This window comes from Nansenia antarctica, assembly GCF_963989245.1.
Source record: "Nansenia antarctica genome assembly, chromosome: 4".
Lineage (NCBI taxonomy): Eukaryota > Metazoa > Chordata > Actinopteri > Argentiniformes > Microstomatidae > Nansenia > Nansenia antarctica.
The window spans coordinates 76,146,020-76,159,701 of record NC_137689.1 but is presented as its reverse complement, the minus strand read 5'-3'; the positions used below and the strand labels follow the sequence as shown (position 1 = coordinate 76,159,701).

Sequence of the window (13,682 nt, the reverse complement as noted above, 5' to 3'; positions counted from 1 at the left end):
AGGGAGAGAGAGAGGGAGGGAAAGAGAGAGAGAGAGATGGGGAGAGAGAGAGAGAGAGAGAGGGAAAGAGAGAGAGAGAGAGAGAGAGAGAGAGAGAGAGAGAGAGAGAGAGAGAGAGAGAGAGAGAGGGAAAGAGAGAGAGAGAGAGAGGGTAATTAAAGGGTTAACTTTGCTCACTTGAAGTTATTGGTCTCCACCTTGTTGGGTTCCCACCTGCACACCTGCAGGTTCCTCCACCTCTCAAACAGCTCAGAGGTCTTCACCCTGGGGGGGGGGGGCAGAGAGAGAAGGGGTGTGAGGTGTTGTGACAGTAAAAGGAGGAGGGGGAGCTCCGGACCTGGGGTGATAGGGACCTGGGGTGATAGGGCCTGGGGTGATAGGGACCTGGGTGATAGGGACCTGGGGTGATAGGGACCTGGGGTGATAGGGACCTGGGGTGATAGGACCTGGGGTGATAGGGACCTGGGGTGATAGGGACCTGGGGTGATAGGGACCTGGGGTGATAGGGGGTGATAGGACCTGGGGTGATAGGACCTGGGGTGATAGGACCTGGGGTGATAGGGACCTGGGGTGATAGGGACCTGGGGTGATAGGGACCTGGGGTGATAGGGACCTGGGGTGATAGGGGGTGATAGGACCTGGGGTGATAGGGACCTGGGGTGATAGGGACCTGGGGTGAAAGGGACCTGGGGTGATAGGGACCTGGGTGATAGGGACCTGGGGTGATAGGACCTGGGGTGATAGCACCTTCTCAGCCGCAGCCCCGTCCCTCTGGAACGCCCTCCCCAACCACATAAGACAGGCCAACACCCTGCCAACATTTAAACAGGCCCTCAAAACCCACCTCTTCAAGCTCGCCTTCACAGTTAACCCTCTCCCCCTCCCCTTCCCATGTGTCCCCAGCACTACCTTAATTACACCCCGATACTTTCTTTCTCTATTTCTTTCTTGTTTCTTTTTATTATTACTACCCAATCCTTTCAGTTTGTTAGGCGTCTTTGAGTGTCTAGAAAAGCGCTACATAAGTCTAATGTATTATTCCAGCATTACAATGAGCCTGTCCTCCAATTCCTACCTCTGCCAGCCTCCCCTATGTATAAGCCCTATATAGGCTATGTACAGGGCTATGTATAAGCCCTAGAAAGAAAGGAGTAGTCTCGCAGTGAGGGACAGAGACTGCAAAGGAAGCTTAACATACTATTATTTATTTTATTTTATTACTTATTTTCTTTACTTATTATTATTGTGATTTTGTATCTGAATGCTGCAATGCCAATGTTGAGGAACCAAAGCCAAAGAACTTTCCTACGAGATCAACGACTGAGAGATGACAGTAACAGAGATGACAGTAACAGAGATGACAGTAACAGAATGACAGTAACAGAATGACAGTAACAGAATGACAGTAACAGAGATGACAGTAACAGAATGACAGTAACAGAGATGACAGTAACAGAGATGACAGTAACAGAATGACAGTAACAGAATGACAGTAACAGAGATGACAGTAACAGAGTTGACAGTAACAGAGATGACAGTAACAGAGATGACAGTAACAGAGATGACAGTAACAGAGATGACAGTAACAGAATGACAGTAACAGAGATGACAGTAACAGAATGACAGTAACAGAATGACAGTAACAGAGATGACAGTAACAGAATGACAGTAACAGAGATGACAGTAACAGAGATGACAGTAACAGAATGACAGTAACAGAATGACAGTAACAGAGATGACAGTAACAGAATGACAGTAACAGAGATGACAGTAACAGAATGACAGTAACAGAATGACAGTAACAGAGATGACAGTAACAGAATGACAGTAACAGAATGACAGTAACAGAATGACAGTAACAGAGATGACAGTAACAGAGATGACAGTAACAGAATGACAGTAACAGAGATGACAGTAACAGAATGACAGTAACAGAATGACAGTAACAGAATGACAGTAACAGAGATGACAGTAACAGAATGACAGTAACAGAGATGACAGTAACAGAGATGACAGTAACAGAATGACAGTAACAGAGGTGACAGTAACAGAATGACAGTAACAGAATGACAGTAACAGAGATGACAGTAACAGAGATGACAGTAACAGAATGACAGTAACAGAATGACAGTAACAGAGATGACAGTAACAGAGATGACAGTAACAGAGATGACAGTAACAGAGATGACAGTAACAGAATGACAGTAACAGAATGACAGTAACAGACTGACAGTAACAGAGATGACAGTAACAGAATGACAGTAACAGAGATGACAGTAACAGAATGACAGTAACAGAGATGACAGTAACAGAATGACAGTAACAGAATGACAGTAACAGAATGACAGTAACAGAATGACAGTAACAGATGACAGTAACAGAGATGACAGTAACAGAGATGACAGTAACAGAGATGACAGTAACAGAGATGACAGTTACAGAGATGACAGTAACAGAATGACAGTAACAGAATGACAGTAACAGAGATGACAGTAACAGAATGACAGTAACAGAATGACAGTAACAGAGATGACAGTAACAGAGATGACAGTAACAGAATGACAGTAACAGAGATGACAGTAACAGAGATGACAGTAACAGAGATGACAGTAACAGAGATGACAGTAACAGAATGACAGTAACAGAGATGACAGTAACAGAATGACAGTAACAGAATGACAGTAACAGAATGACAGTAACAGAGATGACAGTAACAGAATGACAGTAACAGATGACAGTAACAGAGATGACAGTAACAGAATGACAGTAACAGAGATGACAGTTACAGAGGTGACAGTAACAGAGATGACAGTTACAGAGGTGACAGTAACAGAGGTGACAGTAACAGAGATGACAGTAACAGAGATGACAGTAACAGAATGACAGTAACAGAATGACAGTAACAGAATGACAGTAACAGAATGACAGTAACAGAGATGACAGTAACAGAATGACAGTAACAGAATGACAGTAACAGAGATGACAGTAACAGAGATGACAGTAACAGAATGACAGTAACAGAGATGACAGTAACAGAGATGACAGTAACAGAGATGACAGTAACAGAGATGACAGTAACAGAATGACAGTAACAGAGATGACAGTAACAGAATGACAGTAACAGAATGACAGTAACAGAATGACAGTAACAGAGATGACAGTAACAGAATGACAGTAACAGAATGACAGTAACAGAATGACAGTAACAGAATGACAGTAACAGAGATGACAGTAACAGAGATGACAGTAACAGAGATGACAGTAACAGAGATGACAGTAACAGAGATGACAGTAACAGAATGACAGTAACAGATGACAGTAACAGAGATGACAGTAACAGAGATGACAGTAACAGAGATGACAGTAACAGAATGACAGTAACAGAATGACAGTAACAGAGATGACAGTAACAGAATGACAGTAACAGAGGTGACAGTAACAGAATGACAGTAACAGAATGACAGTAACAGAATGACAGTAACAGAGATGACAGTAACAGAGGTGACAGTAACAGAATGACAGTAACAGAATGACAGTAACAGAATGACAGTAACAGAGATGACAGTAACAGAGATGACAGTAACAGAGATGACAGTAACAGAATGACAGTAACAGAGATGACAGTAACAGAGATGACAGTAACAGAATGACAGTAACAGAATGACAGTAACAGAATGACAGTAACAGAATGACAGTAACAGAATGACAGTAACAGAATGACAGTTACAGAGATGACAGTAACAGAATGACAGTAACAGAGATGACAGTAACAGAGATGACAGTAACAGAGATGACAGTAACAGAATGACAGTAACAGAATGACAGTAACAGAATGACAGTAACAGAATGACAGTAACAGAGATGACAGTAACAGAATGACAGTAACAGAGATGACAGTAACAGAGATGACAGTAACAGAGATGACAGTAACAGAATGACAGTAACAGAGATGACAGTAACAGAGATGACAGTAACAGAGATGACAGTAACAGAATGACAGTAACAGAATGACAGTAACAGAATGACAGTAACAGAGATGACAGTAACAGAGATGACAGTAACAGAGATGACAGTAACAGAATGACAGTAACAGAGATGACAGTAACAGAGATGACAGTAACAGAGATGACAGTAACAGAGATGACAGTAACAGAATGACAGTAACAGAGATGACAGTAACAGAATGACAGTAACAGAATGACAGTAACAGGATGACAGTAACAGAATGACAGTAACAGAATGACAGTAACAGAGATGACAGTAACAGAGATGACAGTAACAGAATGACAGTAACAGAGATGACAGTAACAGAGATGACAGTAACAGAGATGACAGTAACAGAATGACAGTAACAGAGATGACAGTAACAGAATGACAGTAACAGAGATGACAGTAACAGAATGACAGTAACAGAGGTGACAGTAACAGAATGACAGTAACAGAGATGACAGTAACAGAGATGACAGTAACAGAATGACAGTAACAGAGATGACAGTAACAGAGATGACAGTAACAGAATGACAGTAACAGAATGACAGTAACAGAATGACAGTAACAGAATGACAGTAACAGAATGACAGTAACAGAGATGACAGTAACAGAATGACAGTAACAGAATGACAGTAACAGAATGACAGTAACAGAGATGACAGTAACAGAGGTGACAGTAACAGAGATGACAGTAACAGAGGTGACAGTAACAGAGATGACAGTAACAGAATGACAGTAACAGAATGACAGTAACAGAGATGACAGTAACAGAGATGACAGTAACAGAATGACAGTAACAGAGATGACAGTAACAGAATGACAGTAACAGAATGACAGTAACAGAGATGACAGTAACAGAGATGACAGTAACAGAGATGACAGTAACAGAATGACAGTAACAGAGATGACAGTAACAGAGATGACAGTAACAGAATGACAGTAACAGAATGACAGTAACAGAGATGACAGTAACAGAGATGACAGTAACAGAATGACAGTAACAGAGATGACAGTAACAGAATGACAGTAACAGAATGACAGTAACAGAGATGACAGTAACAGAGATGACAGTAACAGAGATGACAGTAACAGAATGACAGTAACAGAGATGACAGTAACAGAATGACAGTAACAGAATGACAGTAACAGAGATGACAGTAACAGAGATGACAGTAACAGAGATGACAGTAAAAGAGATGACAGTAACAGAGATGACAGTAACAGAGATGACAGTTACAGAGGTGACAGTGTAACAGGAGAGGTTATGGTGCTGCTGGACCGGGCCTCAGGCTCTCACTCGTCTTGAGGAGAGAAGATGACGACAACGACTCCAAATAGCAGTTCTGTAAATAGCTCCCCTTGAACTGACATTCCCCTCCCCCTCCCCCTCCAGCTCCCTCTCCACCTCCCCCTCCACCTCCCCCTCCCCCTCCCCCTCCTCCTCCCCCTCCTCCTCTCCCTTCCTCCTCCTCTGACGGCTGGAGAATGTGATGTGCTCTGGGACACACGCGGGGGGAGGAGGGTGGGCGGGCGGGGGGGTTGGTCATGACAGCCACTGCACTGCTGTCACTGCCGGAGCGATGCCTCGCTGCCTGTCACTCCCCCCCCCCCCCTCCCTCCCTCCGCCCCCTCCCTCCCCCTCCCCCCCCAGCCCCATAAACATAGACAGCCTGTCCCTCTGCCCTCCCAGCCCCCCCCTAGCACCATGACCATCTAGACCATCTAGCACCATGACAATCTAGACCATCTAGCACCATGGCTGCCAGCGGCCCCTGAGATGTGTTGTTGGATGACTGATGACAGATGGATAGATGACTGATAGATAGATGACTGATAGATAGATGACTGATGGATAGATGACTGATAGATAGATGACTGATGGATAGATGACTGATGGATAGATGACTGATAGATAGATGACAGATAGATAGATGACAGATAGATAGATGACTGATAGATAGATGACAGATAGATAGATAGATGACTGATAGATAGATGGATAGATGACTGATAGATAGATGACTGATAGATAGATGACTGATAGATAGATGACAGATAGATAGATGACAGATAGATAGATAGATGACTGATAGATAGATGGATAGATGACTGATAGATAGATGACTGATAGATAGATGACTGATAGATAGATGACTGATAGATAGATGACTGATAGAGATAGATGACTGATAGATGACTGATAGATAGATGACTGATAGATAGATGACTGATAGATAGATGACTGATAGATGACTGATAGATAGATGACTGATAGATAGATGACTGATAGATGACTGATAGATAGATGACTGATAGATAGATGACTGATGGATAGATGGCCCACTGGCGTATCTATTGTTGTATCTGTTGTTGTGAGCTGTAAACCACTCACATGGTCAGGACCTTGACGTCCATGATGTCCTGCCTCAGCTCCTTACAGGCGGTGGAGTTGTAGTCATACGACCCGTCGTAAGAGTCTAGATACCTGGAGATAGAACACAGTCAGCCTCCCACACCCACCCACACAACCACACACAGGCTAGGGACACGGCACAACATTAGTTGGGATGGGGAGAGACAACAGAAGGTAGGGGGGGAGAGAGACAACAGAAGGTAGGGGGGGGAGAGAGACAACAGAAGGTAGGGGGGGAGAGAGACAACAGAAGGTAGGGGGGAGAGAGAGACAACAGAAGGTAGGGGGGAGAGAGACAACAGAAGGTAGGGGGGGGAGAGAGACAACAGAAGGTAGGGGGGAAGAGAGACAACAGAAGGTAGAGGGGAGAGAGACAACAGAAGGTAGGGGGGAAGAGAGACAACAGAAGGTAGGGGGGGAGAGAGACAACAGAAGGTAGGGGGGAGAGAGACAACAGAAGGTAGGGGGGGAGAGAGAGACAACAGAAGGTAGGGGGGGAGAGAGACAACAGAAGGTAGGGGGGGGAGAGAGAGACAACAGAAGGTAGGGGGGGAGAGAGACAACAGAAGGTAGGGGGGGGAGAGAGAGACAACAGAAGGTAGGGGGGGAGAGAGACAACAGAAGGTAGGGGGGGGAGAGAGAGACAACAGAAGGTAGGGGGGGAGAGAGACAACAGAAGGTAGGGGAGAGAGACAACAGAAGGTAGGGGGGAGAGAGAGACAACAGAAGGTAGGGGGGAGAGAGACAACAGAAGGTAGGGGGGAGAGAGACAACAGAAGGTAGGGGGAGAGAGAGACAACAGAAGGTAGGGGGGGAGAGAGAGACAACAGAAGGTAGGGGGGGAGAGAGACAACAGAAGGTAGGGTGGGAGAGAGAGACAACAGAAGGTAGGGGGGGAGAGAGACAACAGAAGGTAGGGGGGAGAGAGACAACAGAAGGTAGGGGGGGGAGACAACAGAAGGTAGGGGGGAGAGAGACAACAGAAGGTAGGGGGAGAGAGAGACAACAGAAGGTAGGGGGGGAGAGAGACAACAGAAGGTAGGGGGGAGAGAGACAACAGAAGGTAGGGGGGGGAGAGAGACAACAGAAGGTAGGGGGGAGAGAGACAACAGAAGGTAGGGGGGAGAGAGACAACAGAAGGTAGGGGGGAGAGAGACAACAGAAGGTAGGGGGGAGAGAGACAACAGAAGGTAGGGGGGGGAGAGAGACAACAGAAGGTAGGGGGGAGAGAGACAACAGAAGGTAGGGGGGAGAGAGACAACAGAAGGTAGGGGGGGAGAGAGACAACAGAAGGTAAGGGGGAGAGAGACAACAGAAGGTAGGGGGGAGAGAGACAACAGAAGGTAGGGGGGGGAGAGAGACAACAGAAGGTAGGGGGGAGAGAGACAACAGAAGGTAGGGGGGAGAGAGAGACAACAGAAGGTAGGGGGGAGAGAGAGACAACAGAAGGTAGGGGGGGAGAGAGACAACAGAAGGTAGGGGGGAGAGAGACAACAGAAGGTAGGGGGGGAGAGAGAGACAACAGAAGGTAGGGGGGAGAGAGAGACAACAGAAGGTAGGGGGGAGAGAGACAACAGAAGGTAGGGGGGGAGAGAGAGACAACAGAAGGTAGGGGGGAGAGAGACAACAGAAGGTAGGGGGGGAGAGAGACAACAGAAGGTAGGGGGGGGAGAGAGACAACAGAAGGTAGGGGGGGAGAGAGACAACAGAAGGTAGGGGGGAGAGAGAGACAACAGAAGGTAGGGGGGAGAGAGACAACAGAAGGTAGGGGGGGAGAGAGACAACAGAAGGTAGGGGGAGAGAGAGACAACAGAAGGTAGGGGGGAGAGAGACAACAGAAGGTAGGGGGGAGAGAGACAACAGAAGGTAGGGGGGGGAGAGACAACAGAAGGTAGGGGGGGAGAGAGACAACAGAAGGTAGGGGGGGAGAGAGACAACAGAAGGTAGGGGGGAGAGAGACAACAGAAGGTAGGGGGGGAGAGAGACAACAGAAGGTAGGGGGGAGAGAGAGACAACAGAAGGTAGGGGGGAGAGAGACAACAGAAGGTAGGGGGGAGAGAGACAACAGAAGGTAGGGGGGGGAGAGAGACAACAGAAGGTAGGGGGGGAGAGAGACAACAGAAGGTAGGGGGGGGAGAGAGACAACAGAAGGTAGGGGGGGGGAGAGACAACAGAAGGTAGGGGGGAAGAGAGACAACAGAAGGTAGGGGGGAGAGAGAGACAACAGAAGGTAGGGGGAAGAGAGACAACAGAAGGTAGAGGGGGGAGAGAGACAACAGAAGGTAGGGGGGGGAGAGAGACAACAGAAGGTAGGGGGGAGAGAGACAACAGAAGGTAGGGGGGGGAGAGAGACAACAGAAGGTAGGGGGGGAGAGAGACAACAGAAGGTAGGGGAGAGAGAGACAACAGAAGGTAGGGGGGGGAGAGAGACAACAGAAGGTAGGGGGGGAGAGAGACAACAGAAGGTAGGGGGGAGAGAGAGACAACAGAAGGTAGGGGGGGAGAGAGACAACAGAAGGTAGGGGGGGGAGAGAGACAACAGAAGGTAGGGGGGAGAGAGACAACAGAAGGTAGGGGGAGAGAGACAACAGAAGGTAGGGGGGGGAGAGAGACAACAGAAGGTAGGGGGGAGAGAGACAACAGAAGGTAGGGGGGAGAGAGACAACAGAAGGTAGGGGGGGGAGAGAGACAACAGAAGGTAGGGGGGGGAGAGAGACAACAGAAGGTAGGGGGGGAGAGAGACAACAGAAGGTAGGGGGGGAGAGAGACAACAGAAGGTAGGGGGGAGAGAGACAACAGAAGGTAGGGGAGAGAGAGAGACAACAGAAGGTAGGGGGGGGAGAGAGACAACAGAAGGTAGGGGGGGGAGAGACAACAGAAGGTAGGGGGGAGAGAGACAACAGAAGGTAGGGGGGGAGAGAGAGACAACAGAAGGTAGGGGGGGAGAGAGACAACAGAAGGTAGGGGGGGAGAGAGACAACAGAAGGTAGGGGGGGGAGAGACAACAGAAGGTAGGGGGGAGAGAGACAACAGAAGGTAGGGGGGAGAGAGACAACAGAAGGTAGGGGGAGAGAGACAACAGAAGGTAGGGGAGAGAGAGACAACAGAAGGTAGGGGGGAGAGAGAGACAACAGAAGGTAGGGGGGGAGAGACAACAGAAGGTAGGGGGAGAGAGACAACAGAAGGTAGAGAGGGGGGGAGAGAGACAACAGAAGGTAGGGGGGAGAGAGACAACAGAAGGTAGGGGGGGGAGAGACAACAGAAGGTAGGGGGGAGGAGAGAGACAACAGAAGGTAGGGGGGAGAGAGACAACAGAAGGTAGGGGGGGAGAGAGACAACAGAAGGTAGGGGGGGAGAGAGACAACAGAAGGTAGGGGGGGAGAGAGACAACAGAAGGTAGGGGGGAGAGAGACAACAGAAGGTAGGGGGGGGAGAGACAACAGAAGGTAGGGGGGAGAGAGACAACAGAAGGTAGAGGGGGGAGAGAGACAACAGAAGTAGGGGGGGATGAGAGAGACAACAGAAGGTAGGGGGGAGAGAGACAACAGAAGGTAGGGGGGGAGAGAGACAACAGAAGGTAGGGGGGGAGAGAGACAACAGAAGGTAGGGGGAGAGAGACAACAGAAGGTAGGGGGGAGAGAGACAACAGAAGGTAGGGGGGAGAGAGACAACAGAAGGTAGGGGGGGGAGAGAGACAACAGAAGGTAGGGGGGAGAGAGACAACAGAAGGTAGGGGGGAGAGAGACAACAGAAGGTAGGGGAGAGAGACAACAGAAGGTAGGGGGGGAGAGAGACAACAGAAGGTAGGGGGGAGAGAGACAACAGAAGGTAGGGGGGGGAGAGAGACAACAGAAGGTAGGGGGGAGAGAGACAACAGAAGGTAGGGGGGGAGAGAGACAACAGAAGGTAGGGGAGAGAGACAACAGAAGGTAGGGGGGGAGAGAGACAACAGAAGGTAGGGGGGAGAGAGACAACAGAAGGTAGGGGGGAGAGAGACAACAGAAGGTAGGGGGGGGAGAGAGACAACAGAAGGTAGGGGGGAGAGAGACAACAGAAGGTAGGGGGGGAGAGAGACAACAGAAGGTAGGGGGGGAGAGAGACAACAGAAGGTAGGGGGGAGAGAGACAACAGAAGGTAGGAGGGAGAGAGACAACAGAAGGTAGGGGGGAGAGAGACAACAGAAGGTAGGGGGGAGAGAGACAACAGAAGGTAGGGGGGGGAGAGAGACAACAGAAGGTAGGGGGGAGAGAGACAACAGAAGGTAGAGGGGGGAGAGAGACAACAGAAGGTAGGGGGGGAGAGAGACAACAGAAGGTAGAGGGGGGAGAGAGACAACAGAAGGTAGGGGGGAGAGAGACAACAGAAGGTAGGGGAGAGAGACAACAGAAGGTAGGGGGGAGAGAGACAACAGAAGGTAGGGGGGAGAGAGACAACAGAAGGTAGGGGGGAGAGAGAGACAACAGAAGGTAGGGGGGGAGAGAGACAACAGAAGGTAGGGGGGGAGAGAGACAACAGAAGGTAGGGGGGAGAGAGACAACAGAAGGTAGGGGGGAGAGAGACAACAGAAGGTAGGGGGGAGAGAGACAACAGAAGGTAGGGGGGGAGAGAGACAACAGAAGGTAGGGGGGAGAGAGACAACAGAAGGTAGGGGGGAGAGAGACAACAGAAGGTAGGGGGAGAGAGAGACAACAGAAGGTAGGGGGGAGAGAGACAACAGAAGGTAGGGGGGGAGAGAGACAACAGAAGGTAGGGGGAGAGAGAGACAACAGAAGGTAGGGGGGGAGAGAGACAACAGAAGGTAGGGGGGGAGAGAGACAACAGAAGGTAGGGGGAGAGAGAGACAACAGAAGGTAGGGGGGAGAGAGACAACAGAAGGTAGGGGGAGAGAGACAACAGAAGGTAGGGGGAGAGAGAGACAACAGAAGGTAGGGGGGAGAGAGAGACAACAGAAGGTAGGGGGGAGAGAGACAACAGAAGGTAGGGGGGGAGAGAGACAACAGAAGGTAGGGGGGAGAGAGAGACAACAGAAGGTAGGGGGGGAGAGAGACAACAGAAGGTAGGGGGAGAGAGAGACAACAGAAGGTAGGGGGGGGGAGAGACAACAGAAGGTAGGGGGAGAGAGAGACAACAGAAGGTAGGGGGGAGAGAGACAACAGAAGGTAGGGGGGGAGAGAGAGACACTCTTAACTTTAATCAAACAAGTCTGTGTCTTAGAAAACAAAAACACCAAAAATACCAATCTGACATGTTCTTACAATCTGACATGTTCTTACAATCTGACATGTTCTTACAATCTGACATGTTCTTACATGTAAAGACATTGTTGTGAGATGACAATGACAGGAGTGATGTCATTCCTATGTCACGGTGATGTCATTCCTATGTCACAGTGATGTAATTCCTACATAGGGGAGGGGGGGGGGGGGGGGTCAGGGTGATGGGGGTAGGGGAGTCTTTGTACCCTTAGCCGTCATCATTTAACATAAAACAATGTGACCACTTCTCTGTGTACTCAGGGAGCTTACTGCAGCTCTGATCCAGGGGTGTGGTGGTAAGGTGTTAAGGTGTTATGGTGTTAAGGTGATAAGATGATAAGGTTATAAGGTGGTAAGGTGTTAAGGTTATATGGTGTTAAGGGTATATGGTGTTAAGGTGTTATGGTGTTAAGGTGTTATGGTGTTAAGGTGATAAGATGATAAGGTTATAAGGTGGTAAGGTGTTAAGGTTATATGGTGTTAAGGGTATATGGTGTTAAGGGTATATGGTGTTAAGGTGATAAGATGATAAGGTGTTAAGGTAATAAGGTGTTAATGTTATATGGTGTTAAGGTGGTAAGGTTATATGGTGTTAAGGTAATAAGGTGTTAAGGTTATATGGTGTCAAGGTGTTAAGGTGGTAAGGTGTTAAGGTGTTAAGGTGTTAAGGTGGTAAGGTTATATGGTGTTAAGGTGGTAAGGTTATATGGTGTTAAGGTAATAAGGTGTTAAGATGATAAGGTGTTAAGGTGGTAAGGTAATAAGGTGTTAAGGTGATAAGGTGTTAAGGTGGTAAGGCGTTAAGGTGTTAAGGTGATAAGGTGAGAAGGTGTTAAGGTGTTAAGGTGATAAGGTGTTAAGGTTATATGGTGTTAAGGTGTTAAGGTGTTAAGGTGATAATGTGATAAGGTGATAAGGTGATAAGGTGTTAAGGTAATAAGGTGTTAAGGTGTTACACAGGGAGGTAGGTGTTAAGGTGTTACGGTGTTAAGGTGTTAAGGTTATATGGTGTTAAGGTGTTAAGGTGATAAGGTGATAAGGTGTTACGGTGATAAGGTGTTAAGGTGATAAGGTTATATGGTGTTAAGGTTATATGGTGTTAAGGTGTTAAGGTGATAAGGTGTTAAGGTTATATGGTGTTAAGGTGTTAAGGTGATAAGGTGTGTGTTAATGCAGCTTTAATCCACATCAGTGAAATGTTGTCCTCTTTTCTTTGTTTTCAGTATTTTCTAGTGTACACTGACCTCTGAGCTCTGTATTCACAACTCACAACAATTAACAGTGACATCCTCTGACAAAAAATAAAAAAGAGTGTGTAAACATAGTGAGAGAGGGAAGAGAGGGGGATAGGGAGAGAGAGAGGGAGAGAGGGGGAGTCAGAGAGGGAGAAAGGGGGAGTCAGAGAGGGTGAGAGAGAGAGGGAGAGAGGTGTGTGTTCATAAGGTGTGTGTTGTGTGTTTATAAGGTGTGTGTTGTGTGTTTATACGGTGTGTGTTTATAAGGTGTGTGTTTATAAGGTGTGTGTTTATAAGGTGTGTGTTTATAAGGTGTGTGTTGTGTGTTTATAAGGTGTGTGTTCATAAGGTGTGTGTTGTGTGTTTATAAGGTGTGTGTTCATAAGGTGTGTGTTGTGTGTTTATAAGGTGTGTGTTTATAAGGTGTGTGTTCATAAGGTGTGTGTTGTGTGTTTATAAGGTGTGTGTTCATAAGGTGTGTGTTGTGTGTTTATAAGGTGTGTGTTTATAAGGTGTGTGTTGATAAGGTGTGTGTTCATAAGGTGTGTGTTTATAAGGTGTGTGTTTATAAGGTGTGTGTTTATAAGGTGTGTGTTTATAAGGTGTGTGTTTATAAGGTGTGTGTTCATAAGGTGTGTGTTTATAAGGTGTGTGTTGATAAGGTACGTATGTGTTGATAAGGTGTGTGTTGTGTTGTGTGTTTATAAGGTGTGTGTTTATAAGGTGTGTGTTTATAAGGTGTGTGTTTATAAGGTGTGTGTGTTTATAAGGTGTGTGTTTATAAAGTGT

General features: G+C 47.4%; 1 protein-coding gene across 1 annotated transcript in view; it reads right to left on the bottom strand.

Annotated features, from left to right (window-relative positions):
• Positions 1-173: 173 nt before the first annotated feature.
• LOC308155347 (alpha-2,8-sialyltransferase 8E-like) overlaps positions 174-13,682 on the bottom strand; it is a gene marked incomplete at both ends in the record, with an annotated part of 25,740 nt that continues 12,231 nt past the window's right edge. Inside the window, 2 exons of the mRNA XM_080528656.1 lie at positions 174-264; positions 6,383-6,475. Of these exons, the coding sequence (XP_080384782.1) occupies positions 174-264; positions 6,383-6,475 (184 nt within the window). The remainder of the gene's footprint in view (positions 265-6,382; positions 6,476-13,682) is intronic.